Source organism: Daldinia childiae, assembly GCF_008694065.1.
Source record: "Daldinia childiae strain JS-1345 chromosome Unknown Scaffold3, whole genome shotgun sequence".
Taxonomy (NCBI): domain Eukaryota; kingdom Fungi; phylum Ascomycota; class Sordariomycetes; order Xylariales; family Hypoxylaceae; genus Daldinia; species Daldinia childiae.
The window spans coordinates 4,768,379-4,796,271 of NW_022984644.1; the positions used below are offsets into that span (position 1 = coordinate 4,768,379).

General features: G+C 47.7%; 9 protein-coding genes across 9 annotated transcripts; 5 read left to right on the top strand and 4 right to left on the bottom strand.

Annotated features, from left to right (window-relative positions):
• Nucleotides 1-330: 330 nt before the first annotated feature.
• GL218_04017 (uncharacterized protein) lies at nt 331-2,235 on the top strand (the record flags this gene model as incomplete). Its single annotated transcript, XM_033580598.1, has 1 exon — nt 331-2,235. The coding sequence occupies one exon, from the start codon at nt 331-333 to the stop codon at nt 2,233-2,235; it is 1,905 nt and encodes a 634-aa protein (XP_033437305.1).
• A 589-nt stretch (nt 2,236-2,824) lies between these two features.
• Nucleotides 2,825-5,000, bottom strand: GL218_04018 (SWI/SNF and RSC complexes subunit ssr2; the record flags this gene model as incomplete). Its single annotated transcript, XM_033580599.1, has 3 exons — nt 2,825-4,186; nt 4,240-4,811; nt 4,880-5,000. The coding sequence occupies 3 exons, from the start codon at nt 4,998-5,000 to the stop codon at nt 2,825-2,827; spliced, it is 2,055 nt and encodes a 684-aa protein (XP_033437314.1).
• A 684-nt stretch (nt 5,001-5,684) lies between these two features.
• Nucleotides 5,685-6,817, top strand: GL218_04019 (putative electron transfer flavoprotein subunit alpha, mitochondrial; the record flags this gene model as incomplete). Its single annotated transcript, XM_033580600.1, has 2 exons — nt 5,685-6,002; nt 6,071-6,817. 2 exons carry the CDS (start codon nt 5,685-5,687, stop codon nt 6,815-6,817), a joined length of 1,065 nt encoding a protein of 354 aa, XP_033437313.1.
• Nucleotides 6,818-6,882: 65 nt separating this feature from the next.
• GL218_04020 (putative NADPH:adrenodoxin oxidoreductase, mitochondrial) lies at nt 6,883-8,422 on the bottom strand (the record flags this gene model as incomplete). The annotated part of the gene is made up of 3 exons (XM_033580601.1): nt 6,883-7,689; nt 7,744-8,202; nt 8,270-8,422. 3 exons carry the CDS (start codon nt 8,420-8,422, stop codon nt 6,883-6,885), a joined length of 1,419 nt encoding a protein of 472 aa, XP_033437466.1.
• Nucleotides 8,423-9,212: 790 nt separating this feature from the next.
• Nucleotides 9,213-11,245, top strand: GL218_04021 (uncharacterized protein; the record flags this gene model as incomplete). Its single annotated transcript, XM_033580602.1, has 3 exons — nt 9,213-9,373; nt 9,430-9,625; nt 9,686-11,245. The coding sequence occupies 3 exons, from the start codon at nt 9,213-9,215 to the stop codon at nt 11,243-11,245; spliced, it is 1,917 nt and encodes a 638-aa protein (XP_033437480.1).
• A 655-nt stretch (nt 11,246-11,900) lies between these two features.
• Nucleotides 11,901-15,281, bottom strand: GL218_04022 (Mismatch repair endonuclease PMS2; the record flags this gene model as incomplete). The annotated part of the gene is made up of 3 exons (XM_033580603.1): nt 11,901-15,022; nt 15,092-15,188; nt 15,249-15,281. 3 exons carry the CDS (start codon nt 15,279-15,281, stop codon nt 11,901-11,903), a joined length of 3,252 nt encoding a protein of 1,083 aa, XP_033437464.1.
• Nucleotides 15,282-18,216: 2,935 nt separating this feature from the next.
• Nucleotides 18,217-21,710, top strand: GL218_04023 (GPI inositol-deacylase; the record flags this gene model as incomplete). The annotated part of the gene is made up of 2 exons (XM_033580604.1): nt 18,217-18,801; nt 18,861-21,710. The coding sequence occupies 2 exons, from the start codon at nt 18,217-18,219 to the stop codon at nt 21,708-21,710; spliced, it is 3,435 nt and encodes a 1,144-aa protein (XP_033437465.1).
• Nucleotides 21,711-23,144: 1,434 nt separating this feature from the next.
• On the bottom strand, nt 23,145-24,952 carry GL218_04024 (uncharacterized protein; the record flags this gene model as incomplete). The annotated part of the gene is made up of 3 exons (XM_033580605.1): nt 23,145-23,763; nt 23,842-24,809; nt 24,869-24,952. The coding sequence occupies 3 exons, from the start codon at nt 24,950-24,952 to the stop codon at nt 23,145-23,147; spliced, it is 1,671 nt and encodes a 556-aa protein (XP_033437483.1).
• A 1,944-nt stretch (nt 24,953-26,896) lies between these two features.
• Nucleotides 26,897-27,829, top strand: GL218_04025 (uncharacterized protein; the record flags this gene model as incomplete). The annotated part of the gene is made up of 1 exon (XM_033580606.1): nt 26,897-27,829. One exon carries the CDS (start codon nt 26,897-26,899, stop codon nt 27,827-27,829), a length of 933 nt encoding a protein of 310 aa, XP_033437484.1.
• Nucleotides 27,830-27,893: the final 64 nt, after the last annotated feature.

Here is a 27,893-nt window from a genome sequence, read left to right on the forward strand (position 1 = left end):
GACTTAGCATCTTAACAAAAAACCTTAGAACTTCACACTACCCAATCTTCACATCTACATATCACCGCAGCTGAACAGCATCTCAAATTAAACCTTACGAGCCTAATATATTAAAAGAATATCTCAAAAGGATTTTGATATATCTCTATTATTCTCAACCAAGCTTCATAATTTATGAAACTAGGAGTGATCTTTCCACCAACTTCTCAAAAATACGGATAGTTGCATATATACATCCTATGCATCTCCCCCTATTAGAGGTCTTAAAGGTCGACTTACAACAACCTTGATTGGACTTATAGTTCGCGACTATAGCCTACATACCCAGATATGGATTCAGATGACGATCCCGAGTATCGTCCCGCAAGCAGTGAATCCGACGCTCAGCCTCCTCAACCTCCGTCCCTACCGTCGTCTCGACTCGGGGAGAGTATACGCAAGCGCCGTCTCAAGACAGCAGAACCATCCCCTACAGTATCGCTACCTAAGCGACAAAAGGGAGTCTTCAACCCCCAGTATCTCAACATTCTTAACGAGGAAATTGGCGATGCCGCAGCGGGTATCATCCGAGACGAACCTCTGGACCTAGGGCCGGCCCAGATCGGCATCGTGTCGTGGACTCCTTCCGAGAAGCACGTCTTCTTCTCGGCTCTGGCGCGATTAGGGCGTGATGACATTGCTAGCATCGCGGCGAGGGTCGGCACTAAGAGCCCTCTCGAAGTCCAGCAGTACTTGGTGCTGCTTGATGAGGCAGAGCGTACTCGCCGCGAGCATGACGGTAAGAGACAGCGGGCGTTACGCCCTGTCGATGTACCTTCCGCGACAGAACTCAGTACGGAATTGTGTGCGGCCTTGGAGCAGGCGGCGGATGGTATCGCGCTACGATGCGAGAGGCACGAGATAGCGCTAGAGCAGAAGCGCTGGCAGGGTCGGTGGCTAATTACGGCGCAACTAGCACGGCTGCTCGAAAGCCAGCAGCGTGCCAACAGCAGCCGTAGCAATAACAACGGCAATAGTGCGACGGCAGAGACAAAAGACCTTCCTCCATTTGCAGAGCTTTTCATCCTGCGCAACTGGCTACGGCTCTCAGAGCGCGTCTTCATGAACTCATCCGTGGTCCCGGACGGTAACTGGCGCGGCGTATCGGAGGAGCCGCCCTCAATCCGAGCCACGGCGCTCGCGGATTTTCACTCGTTAGCGTTAAGCGTTACACGACGGCTCGTGAGCGCAACACTCTACGTAGCGAGCTCCCGGGTGCGCGCAAAGCGTGCTGGAGACCGCCGCAACCGTACAGGGGGCCTCGTTAAGATCAAAGACGTACAGGCCGCCGTAGCATCAATCGGCATGCCGGAGAGCAGCCGTCAATTCTGGGCACGAGCCGCACGCAGGCTACGGCTTGATGTATACGATGACGAGCAGGACGATGAAAGTGAAGACGTATTAGGGATGACAGATCAGGAGTATTTATCTAGCAATGAAGGAAACGACAATGAAGATATAGATACCGAAGTCGAAAACATATCTGAAAGTGACGGAAGCGGACGGGAGGAAGAAGAACCCAATGCCCCCTCCGAAACAGACTATAATAGAACAGACACCTCATCCATCTCCGAGTCCCCCCCAATGCCCTACGATAAAGTCGAGACCGCCCTAGGCTTCCCCCCCATCTCCCATCCAACGCAAGAATTCCCCACCGACCTCCCTGAAATATCCTCCAATTCCTCCGAGCCCTCGTTCTCAGACTCAGACTCAGCTCCCGACTCCGACTCCGACTCCGACACCCATGCCCACGCCGATTCTGATATCCCCATGAAAGACCCCTCGGAAGAAGAAGACTCCCCAGCTCTAGCCCAAGACCTCCAAGAAGCCCTCACCTACACGGCAACCTACGACCACACCACAACCGCACGCTCGCGCGACGCGCTGCGCGCCCGCATCCGCATGGAGCACGAACTATGGGCGGATGCAGAGCATGCAGACGCGCAGGCCGCGGGTAAGGAGGAGGCGCGGTTGTGGAGGGTGGTGTATGATGGGAGGGGCAGGGTGAAAGTAGAGGAAGAAGACGAGCAGGAGGGTGGAGATGAGAAGAAAGGGGAAGGGGGGCCGGAGACGGGAAGGCGGTCGGGTTTGGTGGATCTAGGCGCGAATTGGAGGGATCATATTGAGTATTATAGCGAGTGGGAGGTTACGAGAGGGAAGATAACGGTTGCGGGGGATTCGAATGCTAGAGGCTAAGAAGCTGGTTTGTATGTAACGAGAACGGTATGGCATAGTAGTCTATCTGCCTACGTATAGGGGTGTCTTAAGTGTTGTGCGAATACCTTGGTAGGAGATATTAGAGGATTGCCAGATAGTCAAGCTCTCTTAAAGAAATATACACATGCAATACCTATAGACCACTTACATCATCTAGGAATTCATTACTATGTATCTCTTTCTCTTTTCCATTTCCCATAGACGGGTCCCATTTATGAGTAGCAGTTCGTAGTACTCGTAGTATACACGGGGGTCTTCACCGTCACTATGCAAGTGCAAGACACTATACCCTCTTCCTTCTTCTTCCATTCTCTTACTTTCCCCCCAAGAATGTTGTTCTTCATTCAGAGGGTAGGAGAACTTTATTTTCAGAGGGAAAAAGAAAAGACAACCAAGCAAAAGCAAATAGTGAGAAACCCTATTCCATTGACGCCCACGGGAGCCAGCGGCTCGCAATAGTCAAATCAAAGTCCCTTTAGGATGCCTAAATTCGCCACGATTAAAAATTCAACAACGTTCTCTTACGCAGCTTAGCGCGGAGTTAACCCCTCCCAAATGGAAAAATAAATTAGGCTTCGTAGCTCTTGATATTACCGTCGCTACCCAGTGGTTGGACAGCGCTTAACGGAGGAGCTGAGGTGAATGTGAGACCGCTGCCATCAGACTTAACGTCACCGTTCATGCTAGCCGACTTAAGGCCTGCTTGTGTTTCCCGTACCCGCTTCTTAAAGGCAAGTCGGTCGAGGAAGAGTTGCTGCCTGCCCCGCTCTAATTCGCGTCGCTCTGCCTGTAGAATACCCTCCATCTCGTCGAAATACTTTAGCTTCAGCTCCATTTTTTGTAGGGTGACGTTTACTGCGGCAGAGAGGAGTCTCGTCATCTCTCGCTCCTCGTGCGAAGCTAGGCCACCTGCACGCGCGCCCATGGCGGCAAGCGGTATGCTAGCCAAGTCAGACGCAGCAGTGCCGGCATTCTCTTCGTGACCGTCTACTTCCATTGAGTCACCCTCCTTCCCTTTCCCCTTTCCGTTAACCTTAGCCGCGTCACTGCCCTCAATCTTATTCCGTAAGCCCTCTTGGAGTTGTTCCACAGATTTCTTCGCTGCTGCGGCTGTTGTCTTAGGATCTGCGAGGCTAGCGAGGAATCCAATAACAGACATGACTGGGTTATCAGCCTGACTGAAAGGAAGATGTCCGCCATGCTTTCCGAGCATAGCAAGACCAGTAGGAGCATGAATAGGAGCTTCCGTCTCGAGATACTTGTCCTCAATATCTAACTGGAGGAATTGTAAAACACACTCCTCTCGGGTTCGCGTGCCTACGTGCGCTGCAATCTCAGCCCAGTCATCATCATATCTCTCTAAGGCCTCAAGAAGTCGAAGGACCTCGGCGTCTGTCCATGGGGCGTCGCGATCGAGAACGGAGGAATAAGTTTTGTTCTCTATTTGAACAAATTGGGTATTGGATTGATTTCCAGGTATCCGGCCTTCCACAAAACAGCTGGAACACAAGTCACACTTCGCCTTATTAGTGGAATTGGCCTCCGGCAGATGATAATAGAGTCGAGTGCAGTCGATACCGCAGTTGTAGCAGTGCACCTTAGCGATGGGTTTGCTCAGGTTGTCATCAGGTACTGGAGATGTTGCACCGTTGGTGGTGGCCTCGCCATTAGGCTTGCTCTCGGACTTGTTAAGTTTCGCCCCCTTCGCGTTAGCCTCGTAGATGTTGCGACCAATCTCAAGGTTTCGCTCGCCCGCGGCAGTAGCAGCAGCATTGACCTTTTGATCGGTATTCTGGTTCTTTTTGCCTTCAAGTACGATCGGATCGGCCGAGGGTTGCCAGGGTTGGAGCCCACGAGGGGTATCACAGATGACTTGAAAATGGCCTGTGAAGGGCGGGCCGACTTGAGATGGGCGTTGATCCGCATCAACCTGTAACTTGTTAGAAAGTCGATACTATTATATAAAAGACAGTTAGGTAGTACTTGGTAATTAATCAATCCCCATTGCTCTAGAAACGCGTGGACGCGCATGATGGCGCAAACGTCGCCAGCCAAGTTTCGCCTACACGCAGTTACGGTCAGGTATTCAACGGGATTCAACCGGTAGGTGTTAATCATAAAATCGCGGTAATCCTTGTATACGGCGGGGGTCTTGCTTCGGTTCCGACTGTTGAAGAATTCGGGGAGAGCTTTCCGTTCGATGCTGTGAATCGCGTTCATATCGAACCAGGTACTATAACTAGGTAGAACAATTGCGTGGGTTTGGGAGATAAGATGTTCGCGCGCGGCATTCTCGATGCTTTCCTTTGACTTCACCTCCTGAGCGTTACCGTCACCGGCAGCGGCTGCATCTTCGACGTCCTTGTCTTGGGGACGTCCATCCCGAGGTTCAGCCTGAGCGTCGCCCATTTCCTCATCATCCTTAGCTAGGGTAGTTTCAGCAGGCGGTGCAGGAGGGGCATCAAGTGGGTTATCTGAAGTACCAGCAGGTGCAGGAGTAGTGCTATCTTGCTTGATGATGGGGTCTGCGGAGGGAATTTCGGACATTTGCACATCTAATCCGCGCATTAGCATCGACATATATTAGACATACAATAAGGCTATGACAGTTATCTTAACTTACCTTCAGAGCTTTGAGGCGCACCCGACACATTAGACTGAATGGGCGGTTGCGCTAGGATCGGGTTACTACCCGGAGTTGCTGCATTGGCTGGTGAGCCATAGTTGGCGTGTTCGCCTTCCATCTTGAAGGAAAGTGCGGATGCGAATTCGAATTTCCAACTACCAAACGTTCGAAGGGGGGAAAGACTTTGGTATGTGATTATATCAGTTTCGAAAAGGAAAAAAGAAACTGACGCGACGTATCGCAACAGTCTTAATTTTAGCTGCGACGATTTGTGGGAATTTATTAAAGAGTGGAAAGAATTTAATTGAAGATTGCGCTTTGACAAGTTGTTAGGACGTTGATGAATATTAATTCATTGGATACGTCCTATGCGATGAGCTGGGTCGACCGCGTGTTTGGAGAAATAATTTGGCGCGACTAAAGGGAACCAACTGGCAAAGCTGGGAAAGCAGTAAATTTGGTTGGCGGCTGGCAAGAGGCTGGGCAAGTGTGATACTTGGTCAAAGCGTCGGCATAAAGATTACCTAACCTAGGTAAGGTAGTGCTAGAGTGCCATATATCTCACGTGACTTATCTTATTAATATTCAAATGTTAACTCAATCCCGATTTATACATATTTATAATAGATACATGCATAGACATGCATAGACTTCCGCTATCGGGTCCGAATGCATAGATTATTCTTACCTCGGTGGAAGCCGTGAACAACCGAATTTATGACGAGGTTCTTTAGACTTAGACGAATTGTAGTAGGCTGGTTTCCATCGCGAGAAACTTGCCAAACTTCAGTCGCAAAACACAATGCTTTTCTCTACAACGAGCCGAACAGTTCTTAGAGGCGTCGGCAGCTTGCCGCGCTCTACTTCTGTGTTTTCGAGTCCCTTCAACATCAATAGTCCCTCGGCCCTTCGAAGATTATTATCGTCATTGGCTGTTCTAGAACAGCGCGATGGGAAGCTCAACCACGGTTCCTTGAGCGCAATTACAGCCGCTAAGAAGCTTGGGGGATCGATACATGGATTCGTCGCCGGAAGCAATATAAAGCCCGTAGCAGAGGAGGCGGCCAAAGTAGAAGGCGTCGAAAAGATAATCGCGGTGGACAACGCTGCTTACGACAAGGTAGGCAAATACAGATATACTATTCAATTGAGTTGCAAGTCTAGAAGTTAACGTTCGTTAAATTACAGGGTCTCCCAGAGAACTTTGCGCCGCTATTAGTCGAGAATATCAAGAAGGGCGGCTACACTCATATTATCGCAGGACACACTGCTTTTGGGAAGAGCTTATTACCGCGGGTCGCCGCACTTCTCGACTCCCAACAAATATCAGACATAACTGGCATTGAAAACGAGAATACCTTTGTGCGCCCAATTTACGCCGGCAACGCCATTGCGACTGTTGAGTCCTCCGATCCAATCAAAGTTATTACTATTCGTGGCACGGCTTTCCCCGCCGCCGAAGCACAGGGCGGTTCCGCAACTATAGAAGATGGCGTTGACCCTAACGTGGAAATTTCCGTAGAGTGGGTTTCCGAAGATCTAGCCAAATCAGACAGGCCAGACCTAGCGACCGCTGGTAAAGTTGTCTCTGGAGGTAGAGGTCTAAAATCGAAGGAAGACTTCGATAAGATCATGCTCCCGCTTGCAGACTCGTTAGGCGCTGCAGTTGGTGCTTCTCGCGCCGCGGTAGATAGCGGATATGCCGACAACAGTCTTCAGGTTGGACAGACGGGTAAGGTGGTTGCTCCTCAATTATACCTTGCCGTTGGAATTTCCGGTGCCATCCAGCATCTAGCGGGTATGAAGGACAGCAAGGTGATTGCAGCGATCAACAAGGACGCCGAGGCGCCGATATTCCAAGTAGCAGACGTGGGTTTAGTCGGGGATTTATTCGATAAGGTCCCCGAATTAACAGAGAAGCTGAAGAGCTCATAAATGGATATATAAGTATATAAATACAATATTTACAACCGCCCGCAAGGGTATCTCTCTAGGTTAGTCTAGTTTCCAGCTGCAGATATCATTTCCGTTGTGCTCGTGAACTTCTCTCGTTTTTTTCCTAGTAGCAGACCCCGCTCTCTTTCTGCCTTGTCTATCTTCCGCCAGTCGTCCCACTGGATAACCCTGCATTTGCCATGCTCTACCCCTGCCCGTAAGGCTTCCCAGCCAGAGCTGCTTTCCCCTTTAAGGAATGGGGCATCAGAATTCCAATCGGAGGCAATTGCATCGCCAGTAGAAAATGCGTCCTCCATAGTCGACGCAATGACACCTGTTGGGCCTCTCTTTACCCAGCCAGCGCAATAAACCCCAGGCAAATGCAATGGGTGCTGAGTGCTACCTTCGTCACCTTTCACTTGCAATACCCGCCCCATTCCATCATTGTCAATAATCCCCTTTCTATCATCAAATGAGATGCCCGCCTCGTCAAATCCAGGAAGAGCAACAGATTTATAACCAATGGAACGGAACGCTATAGAAGATGGTATCGTTACTTTCTCGCCAGTGCCAACAACACTCGAGGACGAGTCAAAGGGCGACGCTAGTGATGTTCGTTCAAACACCGTACTTTCGATATTTCCATCGGGTCGACCAAGAAATTCAGTTGGAGATAAACAAAAGTCCAAGGACCATGACTTAGCAGCCTCTTCTAACCGAGCCGTTGAACCTTTCATCATTATTTCCATGAGTCTTCGTCGAGCTCGAGGCAGCTTCGAGATCTCATCCGGGATGAGCGACATATCGATGTCATGAAAAGCAACCCCGTGAAGTTTCATTAGTTCCCGGATTTCCTTGATGGTGAAAGCAGCCTAGGGGTATAATTAGTACTCAATTAGAGTCTTTGTCGATATTTTTGAACGCACCTGCATTGGTCCCCTTCTTCCCACAATATGAACTCGTTTGACGCGGCTCTTTAACAGGGTTTCGATAGCCGCCTCTGTTATATCTGATTTTCGTAGTCTATCTACATTCTCTAACAGCATCCTAGCAACATCAAGGGCAACATTTCCTTGACCAATGATAACAGCCTCGTCTCCTTTAGTGAGATCCGGTGCGAGGTCTGCGTATTCTGGTAGACCATTATACCAGCCTACAAACTCGCGGGCCGAGTAGATGCCCTGCAGCTCAGATTCACCAGGGATTCCGAGGCGCTTGTCTTTAGATGCACCATAGGCAAATACAACAGCATCGTAGTGATGCATCATAGAGGCCAAAGGAATTGTGCAGCATCTGAAGTGTCCGCCTGTATTGCCGATGGAGACATTCCCAATAAATGTAAAATCAGGAGAGCTTGCAACTTCTTGGAATTTTTCTTGACAGTTCTATACTCATAAATTATTAAATATTGTTCATTACATTGATATATATAATGCATTTATTAATTCATACCTTGACTTCAGGATGATCTGGCGCAACGCCGAATCTCACTAGACCGTATGGCACAGGCAACGCTTCGAACATATCAACCTTGGTTTTCGGTACCTTGGACATGACCCGGTATGCCGTATAGAAGCCGGCCGGACCGGAGCCAACTACGGCCATTCGGAGGGGCCTATCATGTCGACTTGCAGTCGAATAATGTGATATTCTAATGGCAAGGGATGCAGAATTTCTACGCCGACAGGTTGCGCAGAGCCATGAATTTGCTAGAAGTCTCATGGTTTATAATATTAATAAAAGGTAATATTGCTATCACATCTCTAAAATTATAAAGTGTTGTATGAAAATAGTCACTGGTCAAGAAGTCGCAAAATGACGTCGAATTGAAATTTTGGTCTTCTCGGTGCTCCGAGGTCCGACATCGCCGTCCGCGGCCGTTTGCCGATTGACATGGAAGAAGTCGACGGACTCGAGCAACAACTTTTAGTCTTAGTTTACATAACATAACATCACATCACATCACATACATGATTTATTTATAGGTGTCTAATCGAACAAGTTAGCTAATCGAAATGATTATCGTTCAAATTGCGCAACGTAGTAATATTACCCGACGCGAAGCCGCATCATAATCTAAGAAGATAACAGCTGATGTTCCAATAGGATTTATTCTACCGCCCGTTGCTGTGGAAACGACAACATCCCGGTTTCTCAACCCACGATACACAACCCCGTCATTTCGTTATGTACCTGCATATGTTGTATTTGTATTGTATACATACCTTTACATGAACACATCCCACCTTCTTTTCTTCCCCACATCATGGCGCTCCCACCTTTTTCGCAATCATAAGATCATACATTCCAGTTAAAACTGTCGATCCAATCCTGCCCTCTCACCTATCAATGAATGTCTCTCAGCCTCGCCAGCTAGAGTGAGACGTTTGCAGATATGGGCGCTCAACAACCCTACTTGTACGATGCCGAAAGGCGCGACTCTCGATCCCCCGAGAAACCATTCGATCCCAAGGTCATCACGAGGGCAAGCTGGGAACCGAAACCTAAGAAAAAGAAGCAGAAAGGCCCATTCATAGCCTTCAGCCGACATCCTGAGTAAGTCGCAACTTAAATAACTGGCACGCATGAGTATTATGGCTAATCTATCTAAGTGCGCATGTCGTGCCGACTGGCCGCACTTCAATGTTCAAGCCTATGAGCAGCACTACGAAGTGGTGGATCAAGTTTATGAGATATGTTCAATTATTCCTTCGCATCCTGGAGATGATTGGAGGCGGTTGTTTACTCGTCCTCATGATACTGATCTCTAATGTTGATTCTCTCACTTCATGGGTTATGAGAATTACTGTACGTCTTACATGCCTTAGTCGCTTATATTAGAATTCCTCACTCACCTGTAATATCTAGCCTGGTGTTGTAGCCATTAGTTGTGTCTACGCCATCTGGCATCTCATAAGACCCGCCGGGTCAAGACCACCCGGTTCATCAGCAGCTTATCAGATGTTCGCCAGTGTCACGGACTTAGCTGTTATACCGCTATACGCCTTCGGTGTCATCTCCGTTGTCAACCACGGAAAGGACTGGGAACTCATTATCACGGCTTCGCCCGAACTTACCGACTACCTTATTCAGAGCGAGTACTTCGCGCTCATCTGCGCCGGTAGCCTACACGTCGTTTCGCTCTGCATATCGGTCTGGTTATGTCTGATGTTCCGAAGAATCGCTAACATGCCACCGGACTTCAACCCATTGGAAGACCATCTCACCTCTCGCGTCAAACAGCACAAGCGCAACAAGTCGTCTGTCGCAACTAGCTACACTGCGGTCTCGGATGACTCCAATCGTCTTGATTCACCCCTCGAAAGCTACCGCCACTCGGGTGTTCCTCATGAGGCCCTTTCGCGACCACCTAGTATTCCGTTCATGCACACGCGCACCGGTTCCCGAGACTCTTTTGCTTCGTCGAAGCGCGACTCGCGAAGCGACCTCCCTAGCAGACAATACCAGATCACACCGGGCAACTCTCCCCGCAATAGTGTTGCGGAATTGAAACGCCTGTCCACCCCACGAGTCGCCCAGCGCGCCAGCTATACCGAGGTCCCGCTGCATGAGACCGGCGCAGCATCGCCATCCCCATCTCGACCTAGCAGCATCATCATCGCGCCAACCCCCTCTCCCCACCAACCCACTAACGCCTCGCCAACCCGCATCGCCAAGTTCACCGAAGCATGGTACGCCTCCGAATCTCTTATCAACCGCACGCAAGAGCGGCAGCGCGCGCTCAAAATCGCCGAGCGTGAGCGCAAGTCCCAGTCCCAGCAGTACGAGGCCGTGAACCAACGATACAACTTCGACGACTCAGACGACGACTCAGACCGCGAGAATAACGACATGATGCGCCCTGACGATTCCGACCTCGAGGCCGACGATGTCCCTAGCAGCCCCATCGACGTCATGGGTCACTTGCGCCCGAACCCGCTGCGCTTGAACCCGACTCCCCAGGGGCAGCCGCAGATCGTGCAAGGCAGAGATATCGCAGGTAGACAGAAGATGCCGTTCGAGCCGCTCTCAGAAGTCAGCCACAACGCGCGTAGCGTGAGCGGTAGCCAGGATATCGTGGACGAGAAGGCCAGTCCAGCGCGAGCCCCGTCGTTCTGGCGCCGCAGCTTGATCGTGCCTAAGAGTGGCGGCGCGGGCGGTGCGCGCAATAGGGACTCGTCTATTCAGCCGGATGGCGATTTCTACGCTAAGCCATACGGCGAACTAAAGCCCGCTACGCCACCCGTTATGCTCGGAGGAGGGGCGGCGAAAACAGGGGCCAATCGCCAAGTCTCCTCTGGTAATGATTACGGGGACCTAGGGGGTGGGAACGCGGGTACGTGGAAGAGAAATGTCAGCGGTAAGATTGCGGAGGAGGGGCTAGGAGGGAATAGGTATTCGCGGTATAGCATTCTGAATGAAGATTAAAGGGAGCGTGGAATGATTTTGGTTGGAAATGTAGGCGGGTTGGTCCGGTGCAGGTCGCTTGGAGTTGTTGTGGCCTCTGGACTTTTTGTTGATTTCTCCGGAAAGGGGAAGGAAGGGGGGAGGCGGTGCGATTGATATGTGATGATGATTTCACGGATGTGTAATATTAAGGTAAACGAAACAGGAACTGGATCTGGATCTGGATTTTGGCAGGTCAGGTTAGGGTTTCGGTTTCATGGCAATAATGAGAACGGGTTAAGATAGTACCTGTGATGAATAGGAGATACTCCCCGAAGTAACAGTGCTCGCGAACAGTGTAATGAGATGTGATATTCAACTCTTGTACAGTAGAACTACTATCTAGAGACCTGTTTTGATGGGTACCAACAGACGAATAATTACCGGCGAGAGAATCTATTCAATCTAATACCATACCATACCATCTATCCTGTTCTTCCCATGTTAAATACCAAGATACAGTATTGCAAATAAATAACTATCGATTATACATTCTCAAGTAAACACTTGCATTATATTGACAGGGGTATATCCATAAAATCTAGCAAGCAGACCTCATTGCCATACGCCCTACCAATGCAGCATACATGCAAAGTCCTAAAACCCAAATACTCGAATAGCGATACATAGATACATACTACAGCTCATTCTTCTCCTTAACATACGCATTCCAATCCGTTCTTGGCGTCCTCTCGCCGCCGAACCCGTCGCCCTCCCTCCACGCCATCTCAGTCCACGCGCCGAGACCGCACAGATGTCGCATCGTCGGACGACCATGAGGGCAGTTCCACGGCTTATCCAACTCGCCCATGTGGCGGACTAGCTTCTCCATCTGCTTGAGGGTGAGCGACTTGCCGATCATGACGCTGCTGCGGCAGGCGCGCATAGCGAACATCTTGCGGACCTTAGAGGGTCGCGGGATGGAATTTGCTGATGCCGACTGGTGATCCGTCAGGATCGAGATTAGCTCCTCGAGGTCGGCGAGCGAGAATGTTGTCTCCCGGCTAAGCGGCAGGCTAAGAAGTTGGCAGCGGGATCCTACCGGCTGATCGCCACTCTCGTCCATGGCTACGATAAAGCCGTTTGCCTCCAGGGCTTCGAGATTCTCTCTAATTACCTCTTCCTCGAGAGCTGTGAGCTCTAATGCCTTGGGCTGGACTAGCCTTTGAGACTGCACAACAGTATTGGCCTGAAGCCGCTCGAAGTTGTATTTTTCGTCTGTCGCGTGTTGATCAATGATGAAAAGTTCGTCATCTCTATCGCGCCTTTCCTCGGTGTTCTCAGGGTCTACCTTGGCCGCACGAACTGCTATAATGAAGCCTAGGTTGAACTGCCCAATAATCTTCATCTTCCCGAAGTCAGCTTTCGAGATCGTCAGAGATAATTTCTCCTCGGCGTCCTCGGCATCAAGTCTTTCCGCGGCAAGCTTAGATCCAGTTGCTAATGAGATATCCTCAAGATATTCTTGATATATTGCTAGAGACCTTCGTATATGTTGCTCATCTATACGTAGTGTTTGTAGTAAAGGGAGAGTTGAATCTTTCTTCTTGGTACCGCCCTTCACGAAGCTTTGTGTACGTTTCTGTGTCTCTTCAGATAAGGCAGATTTTGAACCATGAGTAGTAACAGCAGTGGCTCCCAACTCGATTTCCTCTTGTGTGTCTTCAGTCTGCTTGTCTATATCCCCATCACCTGGAGACAGACTTGGAGATGGTGGCACATCGTCTTGTAATTGATCATTTACACTCTCAGGTCCAAGAGGTTGGTTATCGGATTCGTAACCTTGCTCCTCAACGTTCTCCGTAGCTACTTCGCTCTGAGTTGGCTCCCCGTCTTGATTGTCCTCCTCATCGTCATCGTCTTCAACAAATAGCTGTTCGCTGGAATCATCCGAAAGATCCGCTGCGTCTGGGGTGGTATTAATATGTATCGGCTCGGCTTGCTTCGATTGTGAATAGGCCGCAAACATCTGCGTCAAGCGTCCGTTAAATGAAGGCATCGATGTTGCCTCTTTTGAAGCTCGTTGTCTCGTCGACGGCTCGCGGGTCCTATCGTCTCCCGTTCGTTGCTTTTTCGAAGGAGAGCCAATAATGCTGGTAACTGTATGGTTACCTACCGTAATCGTAGCCACTTCTGGCGCCGATCGCTTCGTAGCCGCAGATGAGCTAACTCTGTTCGTCTTGATATCCGACACACGAGATGAGGTAGATACGGCTGGTATAGGTGGTTCAATTACCTCTCGAGTGCTTGATGCCTGACTATTGTCAAGTCTGTTTGCCTTAGTCTTGCTTAACTCAGCCAAACGCGCACGGAAATTTGTTTCCTCGCTGGGCTCTTCTTCAGAAAGTGTAGGTGACGCTGGACCGCTGGCATTGCTCTCAGAGTTATTAACGTCGCCTTCTGTATAACTCTTCGCGAATTTAGAGAATATATGTCCTTTCGACTTTGAAGCATCTGGCCCGTCATCTTCTAAGGCCTTGGTCGCGGTTGAAGGATTATCAGCATGGGATTCTGATTTTCGCTCAACCCATCGACTCATTAGATTAAGATCCTGATTATCAGGAGTTGGTGATTCCGTCGAGATTGAGATTTTCGGTGCTAACTCGCTCGTAGACTTGTCATCTTCAACTTCATCCTGATGTTCTGTATCATCTGTATTCATAGACATTGAAATTTGCCGGGACTCGTTCTCAACTGAAATGGAACGTTTTGACACAGTTTCAGAGAGTGGGGTATTTTGCCCACTTATCGAAGGCTTTTTGAAAGGTGTCTGTTTTGAAGCTGATAATTGGGATGTCGGCAATGCATAGTCTTGCGATTCAAACAAGGCAACGAGAGACTCCCTAAGGTTGTCAAGCATCCGATTTTGATCATGCAGGAGAATCGTGCGCTTGTCCGGACTGACATTAACATCATAGAGATGAGTGTCCAGTTGAATATCGGCGAAAATAAAGGGAGATTGGGAGGCATTGTAAGATTTATATACCTCATTAAATACTTTGGCGAATTGTGGCAGGCCACAAGGGCGACCATTTACGAAGAACATCTGCCTATCCGGAGTCTGACGCCCTTCTCCATGGGCAGGACGAGATACATGCCCCTTAATATGGATTTCGTGAACGTTGCTGCTGTCACCCTGCGCGCTCCATTTTTGGCCTGGTGCGCTGGTAACTTCTAACTCAAGCTTTAGATCTAAGGGAATAAGGACGGCTAGGGTTTTTGCTCCGAACACATTAACAATATTTTCTCGAGTTGTCTGGTTTCCCTTGGTGGAAAATAATACTATCCGCTTGCCCTTGGTTGGCTGTTGAGACACGGAGAATTTGAGTCCAGTCTGAATACAGGCATATTGGTTGAGTACACCAATGACCTTGTTCCACTCCCGTTTAATATTCCGCTCCAGTTCGCGGCGACGGACGGGTAGATTGTGGAAAAGTCCCTCAATAGTCACTGTAGTTCCTTTCTGGGCAGCTACTACACTCATGCCGCAAAGCTTCCCCGAGGTTTCGAATTCCAGCTTCGTCCCTTTTGGGGCATCTGATGCTAGGCAGGTTGTCACAGTGAATTTAGATAAGGCGCAAAGGGATGATAATGCCTCTCCTCGAAAGCCAAATGTTTGGAGGGAAGAAAGATCTGCATATGTGGATAATTTAGAGGTATAATGCTTTAGTGCTAATGTCTCGTAGTTCTGTTTGGATATGCCTGAACCATTGTCCTGAACTTCGATGGAATCTAGGCCCTGGTTCTTGAATCGAACCTCTTTTAGGTGGAATTCCTGTTAGTTAACGAATAGAGATATAATAACAAATAAGTAAATAAAGTACGAACCAATGTTTGTGGCTCCAGCATCCAAACCATTCTCTACTAACTCTTTTACTACAGAGCATAAATCAACGATGACTTGACCGGATTGAATTTGGTGGATCTAAATTACTCAGTATTTATATTATGAACATAATATAGAAGAGGTTAGATGATTACTTACAGTTCGTGCCTCGATGGCTTTGATGGTCGCCATCAGTAAGGAGATAATGATATTACTCTTAGTTCAAGTATCAATATAAAATGACGTCCCAATCGTAGATATTCGGAAATACCAATCGTCCAACTATCCACCGCCACTCTTTACGAGCTGATTGAATCCGTAAAAGAGCCTCAGGGATTATAGGTTAACCTCTTCAGCCTCGTCGCGTCATAAGGTATTTTAGGTAATCAATTAAATTGAAATGGAGAACGCGTCTAAGTTCCCTGCGGTTGTGGCGCAGCGTATAAAGTGGCGTCTCAAGGCTTAGGTACTTAATTCATGGAAGTTCCAATATTAGTTCACAGTTGGTGCGAAGGAACTGTGTACATAGTTTACTGTGTCTCTGTATGTAGTTACGAGATTTTTCAACCGCTCTTCTAAAGTGTCTCTTGAGAATTAAAACTCTGTTGTATTTAATGATACATATATGTACCTATACATAAAATTCATATTGAAAAATGAGTTAAGGTTGACGGACTCTAAAGATTTGTACATAAGGTGTGTTTTGTTTGAAGTTGAAGAAACGGATAACTAAGTCTAAACTTTCAATATCTCTAGCTGCATGTTGCATCAGTGCATGCTGCATGTCTGAAGCATTTGTACCTTGGTACCGCTTAAAGTGTGCACTTGATATATGTAGAGCAAACTTTCATTTCTACTCTTATCTTGATTCCACTTAGCCAATTCTTTTCAACCTGCAGTCCAACATACGAAGCCGATCCCCAAAACAATTCTTGGCAAACTAGCCATTCTGCCATTGCAGCATTGGCTTAACTATTAACTACCTAAAGTGATGTCGATATCGGAAAGCTCGGAATATATACCTCAATATCCTTGCCCTCAACTCCATTCGATCTCATTCCCACTCCCTCTAACAGGGAAACAAGCTTGTATGACGTTTCGAAGACCACCCTCGGGATCCGACGACGCAAGCTACGGATTTAAAAAAGGTGATTGTTTTCCATTTCCGATCAACTTTATTTTCTGAATGCGCAACTGGTAGGTTGACCGCTCTATTAAATCATCTGGGAAAGCTTTGGAGCCAGTGGATTCAGAATATTATCTTGGACGCTTCCGATGTGGAGCGAATATGTTCAGCTATCTGTGGTGTATCTTCACAAATGATGCACGTTATCTGGACCATTGAAACACAACTGCTTACAGCATCTGAGCATCTTCCCGTGTCCAACACAAACACAAACTAGGGAGAGAGCCCACTTTAGGCACATATTTAAGTGATCTCTCACTTTCACGCAATGCCCGTTTATCAATACGAGTTCCGCTGTTGCATTTTGCCGCTCATATCCAATATTTGTGGTGGTCAAAATGGCCACGGGACGTATGGCGCAAGTAACTGATCCTAGATTTAAAAAAAACCCGATAACCCGTATAACCCGCATTTGTATCTTGTTCGGCACCTTGTTCGGCACGGCGCTTGCTTAGTATCAATAACGGGGCTGTGGAGAGTTTATGAGGTTTTCTATACACATGTACACGTGTATTGCCTCAAATTTGGTTCCATCGTCTGTAAAACACGATGTGAGACAGCCAGATGGGACAGGATTCGCCGATCGCCAAGTATATCTTGTACCATGTTTTTGCGGTCTTCAGTGACAAGAATGGTATTTCCCCCGCCGACACACTGGACACAGCCAGACACAGGGTACTTTAATGTGTTAATCAAGACAGATATAGTATCTAACGTAGCACATCGTAATTTCTATACGTTTAGCAGCTTTCTTTTTTATAACAATACATAAAAATGACAATAGTTACATGTCATAACTACCAACACTCTCTTGTATGTTCTTACGAGTAAGTGAATTTCGCAAATCATGTCCTCTGACCTAATGCAGTACCTTACCTTACCTTACCTCAAAAATTGCTATGCTACACTACCCTTCCGCTACTGCATGCAGCAGAGGCATGATTTACCAAAGCAGTATCGTCAGATCACTTATACCTAACAAGGCTTAGCTAAGTCGGCAGCAAAAGCTTGGTAATAAAGTTGCATATAAACCAAGCTAACGTCATCATTGTTGGACGGAAAACTTGGCTAAGCTAGTATTTGGCCCGTGTTAACACACTGAATTCTTAAATCTGCTAAGATCGACTAGGGTAAAAAAAGGAGACTCCACACGTTCTGGGCGCAGGGGCGCAGGGGCGCTACCTCTCATCTGCTCATGTACATGGGTACTTATGCAGTTATGGTTCCTTTTGCTACAGGATCTTGAAGAAGCTATCGGGATTTAGTACTTGGCTATCCCATTACCCACAATAGACTTTCAAACTTTCCCCGATAGCCCCCAAATTTTAGTGCTAAGGCGCCATAATACAGTGCTAGTTGCAGGCTAATGAAGCAAGTACATTCTACTTTTATGTAGAAGCATTGCCAAATCGTATCTCGATTCTAATTCGAGGCGTCCCGCGCTTGCAATTCCCACTCATTCCGTCTTCTCGCTCCAAACCGTTCAACTCAAAAACATCCACTAATAAGGCAATTTTGACATCCTTTTTTTAACAACAACGTCCAATACAACAATTGTTGCAAAACCGGCGGGTTGGACGACCGACATTCGTTTTCAAAATATTTTGCAGGCCGAGAGGAAAGCATACGTAGGCTAGCTTGGTCTATGGGCACGGATTGGTTCTCTCCTTAATAAGATCGACAATTCTCCAACGTCCCTGCAGCTTAGCTCTTAAATTCGTCGTTGCGCAAGTAGAGTCGTGTCCGTGTCTCGACTAGAACTGCCCTTCCAGCGTTAGCTATACGTCAAATTTCAGCGACGGACTCGTTTCGCAACGTATGACGAACCCCCAGATCGAACTACACGAATCTACTAAGAACCGAACGACCGCCGCATCGACAACCCTACGAGTCCATACCCCTGTAAAATAAGAGGTCTCTCACGAGAGCCTCTTCATCCTCATGCAGAGGCGCTCATCGGGATCGTCCGATGACAGCGCCGATGTTCCTGTCAAGATCTCGCGCCCTCATGGACAAACGAGGCTGGGCGACGTGAACTCTTCTGTCCGACATTCCTATGATGCTCGCCAATCAGAACGTCCCCAGAAAGAGGGCGCTAGATCGTCATCTGCTAGGAGCCGGAGACCAAGCAGCAATATCAACTGGAGGCTTTCCCATAGTCGCGATGGGTCTACCGAAAAAGTACCAGTAACCTCTCGTCTCCCGTCTACGACATTATCGCCAGACTATCCGAGTATGGAAAATGAGAAGACGGCATCGTCAAGACGAAGAAGTCAGCCTCCGCGGTCTTGGAGTCCCTGGGCTATGTCGCTCTTAACCATCCTTACAAGCGTCGTAGGCCTTAGCATGCTGGTTGCTGTTTTATATTCCTCTGTCACTCTACACTGTGATCCCAAGGGCTGTCGCATGTCCTGGATGAGTCCGGCATATGCTAAATTCAGTGATTTCGATACTGAGCATACACGGTTTGCTACTAAATATTCGTTGTATCTTTATCGAGAGCAAGGATTCGACAATGGGCCAAAGGTACGGAAATTGAGAATTAATAGTCACTTCCGAATTTAAAATATTGACTTAATGCGTAGATCAAAGGAATACCAGTGTTATTCATACCAGGGAATGCTGGTAGCTACAAACAAGTCAGATCCATTGCATCGGAGTCTGCCAGATATTTCCACGATATCTTGCAGCATGACGCCGCTGCCATAAACGCAGGCGCTAGGAATTTAGACTTCTTTACTGTCGACTTCAACGAAGATTTCACTGCTTTCCATGGGCAAACCATGCTCGACCAAGCCGAGTATCTGAATGAAGCCATCAGGTATATCCTTTCCCTCTACCTAGACCCAAAGATATCAGAACGAGACCCGAGTCTCCCGGATCCTTCATCGGTTATTATACTAGGCCATTCCATGGGTGGAATCGTGGCGCGAACTATGTTCATCATGCCAAACTACCAGCAAGACTCGGTCAACACGATCATCACCATGTCTGCTCCGCACGCTCGACCTCCTGTCACATTCGATCCAAAAATTGTTAGTATCTATAACGATATTAATAACTATTGGAGACGGGCCTACTCGAAAAGGTCGTCGGCTGAAAATGTTTTGGGCCAAGTCACCTTGGTGTCCATCGCTGGTGGTGGTTTAGATACTGTTGTCCCATCGGATTATGCCGGTCTGGAATCCATCGTACCTGAGACTCACGGTTTCACCGTTTTCACATCTACAATTCCTACAGTTTGGACAAGCATGGATCATCAGGCAATCACATGGTGCGACCAATTTCGGAAAGTCATCGTCCGTGCGCTTTACGATGTCGTCGATAATCGCGGAAGATCACAGACTAGGCCGAGAGTAGACAGGATGAAGGCATTCAAGAGGCGGTTTTTATCCGGCTTGGAGAGTTTTGTTGAAAAGAGTCTCCCAGAGACAGCATCGTCGACATTGCTAACGCTGGAAGATCATTCAACTACCGTCCTTCCCCTAGGTGATCGTCTTGTTCTCCGCGGCCTAGGTTCGGACAGAAAAGCCAAGGCATACCTTCTCAACATTCCGTTAAGTGAATTTTCTGAAGGGAAGAAGTTGACCCTGCTCTCAGACAGCAAACTCGATCGACCAGGTGAGGACGGAAAACTTGAGGTCCTGTTCTGTAATTTCTACCCACCGCAAGCTGGACAGGCTAACCAACCGTTCTCGATGAATATCGATCTCTCCGACGATACTACGGACTCCACAAAGGACTCAACCAAACTTGCCTGTAAAAATGCTGCGTCCGATGTAGTGTCGCTACCGGCTTCTTCACGTTTTACGAAGAATCCCTTCTTCAAAAAGGATGAGTGGCAAATCCCTCCATTTTCATATCTCGAGTATGATGTTGAAGATATATCAGACTACGGGTTTGTTGCAGTCATTGATAAAACCACGACTCCGACGGCCGGATGGTTGGTAGCTGAATTTAGTGATAAACCCGACGCTCATTTAACTCGACATATTGGTCTAAGGCGTCTCTTTAACTTCGGGTTGTCGCTTCATCTTCCTGCGAACAGACCAATGGTAACCGAAGTGAAACTTCCATCGGTTCAAAGCAGCTTGTTAGCATACAATCTCAAAATTGACGGCCAATCCTGTAACGAACGGGAACAACTATTTACTCCACTTGTCCGACAGTATCTTTCTGAGCCTTACGAGTCCAAGTACTTTGTAAATGCCCACGAGGTGGAAATTAGTCTTCACGGTGTCTCGCCTTACGTACCTCCGCCCCTGAAGCCTAGACAGTCTGATGACGGCCTTAGCCTTCAACTCTGGACAGACCCGACGTGCAATTCGAGTATTTCAATTCATATTACGATCGATACTATGGGTAGTCTCGGAAAGCTGTATATGCGATATCGCACCGTCTTTGCCTCCTTCCCCTTGCTTATCGTTGCACTCGTATTGCGAAAGCAGTTCCAAGTATACGACAGTACTGGGGTCTTCATCCCCTTTTCTGAGAGCTTAGACTTCTGTCTTCGACGATCGCTGCCGATGTTATTCTTATCTATGACCCTCTTATCGCTTTCGATGGGCCAGTCGGGCTCAACTGGGTCAAAAAGTTTTCGGTTTTGGCAGAATAGCACGGCTGATGTTGACTTTGCGCAGAACGACCTGCTAGTTGGTACTTCAGACCCGTTCTTCTGGTTTTTGATTCCAATGATAGGAATTATCTGTACTGGAGTGTGTATGGCTCTACACTACCTCACGCTATGCCTCACCTGGCTACTTAGCATAGTCTACGGCTGGGTTTCTGTCCGGCCAGTTGTTCAGCTACAAGAGAAGAAGCGAGCATTGTCACCAGCGTTCACGCCCTCGCCACCACGGAGACGGCTTATAACTACTGTAGTTCTCCTTTTGCTCGTCTCGACATTTATCCCATACCAATTTGCATACACAGTTGCATGTCTCGTACAGCTGAGCACTGCTGTCCGAGCCCATCGATCTGCACGCGAGACTTCGTCACCTGCAACCGTTAATTTCAATAATTACGTCCATTCTATTTTCCTCTTGATGTTATGGATTCTGCCGATCAACTTACCGACCCTAGTCGTTTGGGTACGCAACTTGGCTGTCCACTGGTTCACAGCGTTCTCATCACATCACAATGTGCTATCGATACTGCCGTTCATCCTCTTGGTTGAAACCCTTACCACTGGAAAAATGATTCCGCCAGTAACGAGCCGGCTCCGGTACCTAACTGACATCATATTCTTTGGCATAGCCGTTTATGCAGCTATATACGGTGTTTCGCACGCTTATATGTTGCATTATTTAATAAATCTAGTCGCAGCATGGCTCGTAGCAATCCATTCGACATCCGATTCCTGGACTTTCGCCGGAATATCCTCCATATTCGAAAGCGAGCCGGCCGAGAACCGCAAACAGGGTAAAACTCCTTGATATGATGTCAAAGGTCAGCTTTACCCGCTTAGTGGTTCTAGATAGATCCTGTGGATCATGCCGAAAGATCTGAATATTAGCCAATCTTGAATTTATTTTTTACAACATCATATCGCATTAGATATGAATATGGTTCGGTATTGGACCTCTGGCCTTGTAAAAACCGAACCTAAGTTCTTTGTATATACATCCTAAACCGATTTGGTCAGTAGTGTCGAGAAAGCCAAGTGTGTACCTACTACTATACCGTTCTCGACACTTTCTTATAGGTAGAGAACTCTATACCGAAAGGTCTACATTCTTAGCGTGGATATTTTTTTATATCTTTTTTTTCTATGCAGGCTTCTCGTCTGTTTCTACGGCTTTGCATCAGCATCAGGGCTGGAGTTTGGGTTTTAATGGTGGTCTGGCTAGTCGCAAATAATGGGGACTTCTGGTTTTTGTCTTCGAGCCGTGTCGCCTAAAGCTTACTTGCATAATGCTCGATTACATATTATCGTCTGATGGGTTAGTGGCATAGCTGCGACCGGAATTCTTTGTACAAAACACCGGTTCCCAACTTTCAGACGTGCGGGAAACTCAACTTAGGGATACGGGTTTCTTTCTTTCTTCTATTTTCCTCTGCTTTCTCCTTTCCTTGGGAGCAATTATAAGAGATGGTCGGTCGGTTGGGGGTTCCTCATATTATTTATAGTCAAGAGTTGGGTTATAGATATGGGCTTGGGAACCGATCGACAGACTTACCCGCGTCCGACGGATGCAACAAACAACCTACCTAATCATAATATGTAGGGAGGGAGGGACGTGCCAGAGGTCGTCTGAGGGCTATCCGGAGGACCTTGGACAGTTGATAGAGACGGAAGGAAGTAATATGGATTTTGTTCCCCCCCCCAAGCAAGGGGGGAATGTGGCGCGCTTTGGCTGGCTGGATAGGCAGATGGCGTCTCGGCTTTACGTAGCTGGGGTAGCCTAGATCGCAATAAACTTACGTTGAAATATTCTAGTTACGTTTTATTAATACCTAAAACTAGTATGACTTACTTACATTTCAGAGCCCAACTCTTCACATGTATTCTTCACAACCCGGGGTTTGAAACATAAAACTACTCTAAAGTGTGAGTGCACTGGTGTCAGATAAGTCTTAGCTCAGACAATACACCAACATTATTGAAATTCTACTGTAAGAAAAAGTCTATTGCCGTCTGAGTCTATCTACCTGTGCCCTAGCAGGAGCCCCCAAGTCTTTACCAATCCCGGTCTATTAAGAAACAAACCCATAACGCCCGCGCCCCCAGGGCGCCTTACTTATCCCCTAGTTCCCCCGTCATAAATAGGTATCCTGTGGAAACCCACCCAACAACACGCTTCAACACGAACACCGAAATATTACACAACATGCACAAAACATGGCAGATAAGATCTACGTGTTATATTTCACTCCCTAGCGCGAGCTTTACCAGCAGATTCTGCGAGCCGCGTCTTGTGCTGATGCCAGATGACCCAGAGCGTAACCACGAAACCGAGGCCGCAGGCGGCGAGCGTGACAAGGTACGCAGCCCGATAACACTCGAGGCCGTCGACGCAAGAGCTTGCACCATCCTTATCAATAATGGAATGGGCGTCGAAGACAGAACCATAAAATAAATTAAAAATGTTGCTCGAGATGACGGGGGACAAGGTCATGAAGCCCCAGTTCTGGCTCAGGCCGTGGATGCCGAAAGACTCGGCGACGATGGACGGGAACACGCCAAACAGGAACCCGTAACCTAGCCCGCTAAACCCGGACACAAAACCCAGCAAGTGAGGGTTCGTCACGTTGAGTGCGAAGATCTGCGCCAGCGAGAAGATGCCCGATGCGACTACTAGGCACCATACTCGACTAGCGTGAAGTACCTTGACGAGGAAGTCAGATCCGACGCCGCTTAGTAGTCGCCCTGAGAAACTACCGATGGAGAGGATGGAAACGTGCAGCTGCTGGCGTAGGACAAGCGTCTTGTCGTCGATCGAGTCGTCGTAGTGCCTCCAGAGCGCTGTGACGTCGTTCCCGATATTGCTGGTGGGGAGTTAGAGCCGCATATTTTGGGTACAATAGCGCACATATAATAATATACGCAGGTAAGGCAATACTCACTTGATAGTCATAAGGCCGATACCCGAGAGTATGCCCATGATGGTAAACAGCTGCCAAAACTCGATGTTCTTCAAGAGGTTGAGACCTCGGATATCTATACGATGAGAACGATCCATATCAACACTACTCTGCACTAACACTTCACCCGGCAATGAGGAGGACGAGGTGGACTGGGATAGAAGCGAAGACGTTTCATCGGAACCATCGCGGGTACCTGACGGCGCTTCCTCGGTGTCGACAGCTCGGCTGTCTTCCTTGGGGCTTGGGGGGTCCCGGTCCTCTTGTTCTGAGGTATCTTGGGTCATTTTGGAGTTGTTGGAGGTGTCAGAGGTGGTGTTGAACATACCAGGTTCAGATGGATCCCCACGAGCAACACGTGTCTTAGATTCGTCCGACGTTGTACGGTGTAACTGTCGCGAATCTGTCATGCCTGGTTCCGCATCGGGTACAGCGTGGTACGGCGAGTGAGGCGGAAGCACGCGCAGAAAGAAAAACCCAACGAAAGTCAAGCCGAAAGTGCCATAAGCTAACAACATTAGGAACTTGCTCGGACTACCGGGGAAGAAGACGGTGCCGATGAGAGCGAAGAAGAAGGCGCTTAGACCGAAGGCGGCAAGAGGAAAAGCGGTAGCGGTGCCACGATGGTGCGGCCAGTTCAAAGCTGAGGTCTTCACGGCGGCGGCGAAAGCCATGCAGCCACCGAGGCCGGTCAGATACGACACAAAGCACATCCACGGAACGGACCCTTGACCGGCATCATACGCTTGGTGGAGCGGGAAATAACCGAGACCTAGTAGGAAAGCCCCTACGATGACAGCGGGGCGAGGACCCTTGCTGTCGACGAACATGCCTACGGGAACACCCATTGAATACATGCCGAGATTCCCCGCCAGCCCGATCAGGTTGCTTTCGGTAGCAGATAAGAGTAACTTGTCCGCAAATTGAGGTGCCCAAGCCGAATAGACATACTACCGTTCGTTGTCAGAGACGTCGAAGAGATGCCATCGTGGTTATAGGTATGTCTTACATTAGTTCCGCAGGCCAGCGAGATAACGGTCGCGGCGACGCTCGACACAATGCGAGCATTGTAGACTTGGCCCGATACAGTCATATTGAAAATCACACGATTTAGGTACTAAGTTAGTTATGATATCATGTCTTACTTTTGCCAATGACCTTTTACAAAAAGGGGGGGAAATGAGGCTACGGTGAACAATTACGAAGAATACGAAGGAATATGGAATATCAAAAAAAAGAATAGATAATGAGAATAAGATCGGAGGCTGCGATATAGCAAAATAAGTCGTGTAATGCCGGAGAAAATAAGAGATTTGTGTTTCTAAAAGGCAGGATATTCCATGCCGAACGTAACGATAGGGAACGAATGAAGTGTACAAAAGTAATCGGGCGTCGTTGTCGCAAAGATGATGGAATTGATAGGACGACGTCGAAGGAGTGGGAGGGTTTTTGGGACGTGTCGCAATCGCAATCGCAATCATTAACGTAACGGGGGATTGCGCTTTATCGGCTTATCTCGCTTCAGACCCCTTACTGTTTCGGGCTACGAGACGGATCGACTATCCTTATGGGGGCATTAGTGTACTCCGGTATTTCGGCATCTGGCAAAGAGCTTGGGATGAGTTATAGTTAGGTACCTATGTACACGCCTCCGTAATCATAGGTACCTGTAGGTATCCATGCCGAAGGGGTCCATCTTTTATCTAATACACATCTTAAGTACATATTATATGTACAATGTACCAACATTCATATCATACCTAACTACATATAAGTACCCAATATGATCTGCTCGCATGAACAACTACTTACTATCGGTGAAAACGTTCCCATTACCATAGGTTGATATTCGTTGGATATATTGGCCATGGACGTCCCTGCTTAGCTTGGTGCTATACCCAATTCATAGTTTTATAGTCACCGCTTGAACATAACTGATCCATTTTGAGCCTTGGCCAGTTTAGTAAATCGGATTAAAGTGGGGGTCGATATTCTAGAAGCCATTGCTACGAGAGTTGAAGGTTATGAATTATGAATTAAAGGGGCTTTTTCTCTTGGCCATCTTTAGTTCCTTTTTTTTTAAAAGTGGGGGGAAGCAACCTTGGAAATGGAAACATTTTGAAGGATTCAAGATGGTACCAAGTTGGGTATAGCGTTGGTTTGATCTAGTACAGCAACACGCTGGTCATTGAAGTACGACGGCCAATTACTCTGGCTTGTTGAATACGATCGTACGGTACCCCCTACACTTGTAAGCTATCGGTAGTCGCTGGCCGGGGGGGTTTATTCTGGGGTAAGCTACCTACATACATGATACATATAGGATTCATCGCATCTAAACGTCATCGCGTGAGCAAGTTGGAGATGTTGGAGTCGTTGGGAAAGTCTTATTCAACAGACGAAGAGAAGAGGAAAAGGTAGAGTTAGTAATAAACAAAATAGTATTCGGTAACATCTTGAAATATTATAAGATAGGTAGTTAATTAAATAAAAACTTCATAAATACTTAGCTAGTTATATAAATAATACATAAAGGGGTATCCATTAACTAGTGAACATGTCACCATGAAACTAGTTTAGTTAATATATTCCGTATTCAGTTGTATCTTCCGAGGTAACGAATACCCGGACAAAGCTTTGATTTATAACCCCCTTTTGACTCCAACATCCAATTGACTACACCGTCATGTGGCCCTTTATGACTTTTCCCCCCCAAATCCCCCCCCAAGTCCCCTAATTTTAATTCGTGATCACCAGTGGAGAAAACATGTACTGCAGTTCTTGTGCCACTTCAGGAAATAACAATATCCTGACCTACTGCTTTGATACGTCATGTAATCGATGTGACCCCCGCCTCGTAACGAGACACAACATATGCCCAGCATACCGAGCCACCCGCGCTACCGCGTTTGGTCTGATAACTCTCCTTTATAACTTGACCGGATCATGGCCTAAAAGTTGAAATTCATGTTCCTTGACTTCTCACTTATCCCTCTCTTATCACTTATACAAACCCATAGTCATCGTCACTGTCACCATGGCTACGTTCGCGAGTCTTCCTGCTGAGTTACGTCTAGAGATCTGGGATCTTGCGTTACACCAGGAAGCACGCGATCGCTTACTTATAATTGGCCAAACCAAGAATGCCCCCATCACTAATGAGTCGCCGCTCTGTCTCATACCCCTCAAGCACCACGCAAGCTCACTTCTCTCGGTCAATTCCGAGAGTCGCTATCAAGCCAAGGCTTTCTACACAGCCAAGCTTGATGTCTACGAAGTCCCTCGTCTCTCAAAAGAAGACGTCGGTCGTAACAGCAAATGTTCATATCAAGTGCAATACATCAACAAAGCCATTCAAACTGCTAGCGTAGTAAAGGGCTCTATCTATCTTAGCCCGCGATATGATTTTTTCGTCTCGATTCGAGGCATTGATACATTCCCGTATCTCCAGGAAGAAAAGAAAGAAGAGTTGCCCGACAAGCAACAGGAAACTCAAGAAGCCCCCCGCCATTATGTCACAGCGAAGATACCACCGGAGATCGCCATGAAAGTCCGTAACGTTGTCTGTATACAAAAGAACCTAGACAGAGACGACGACTTTTACGATTGGTGGTGGACAGACACGTACATGGAGAACCTCTTATACAACCGGGAGGAGCTCGTGCGATATCTATGCGTCCCACCATTCCGACCCCGTTTATATGGACCCGTTTACGTCAAATACCTCTGGAGAGCATCCGATTTCAAGCAGATACAGAATTACCTGCATCTATGGCTACCGCAAGAAGAATTAGAAGGGTTTATTTCCAACGTGATCGAAAATCGTGGTCGCGGCTCTTACGATTTTCGGGAATGGTCACTACATCCGGCTAATCGTATTCCCAAGTTGGTATTACTCGATCTAAACGAGGAGCCGCAAAAGCAAGATGAAGATTGTGCACCAGTTGAGGCGCAAATCAAGACCTTATGATAAGAAGAATTGAGATTAATTAGTACGAGATCTTTTTTTTATGGATTCAGCGTTTTGGCATTCG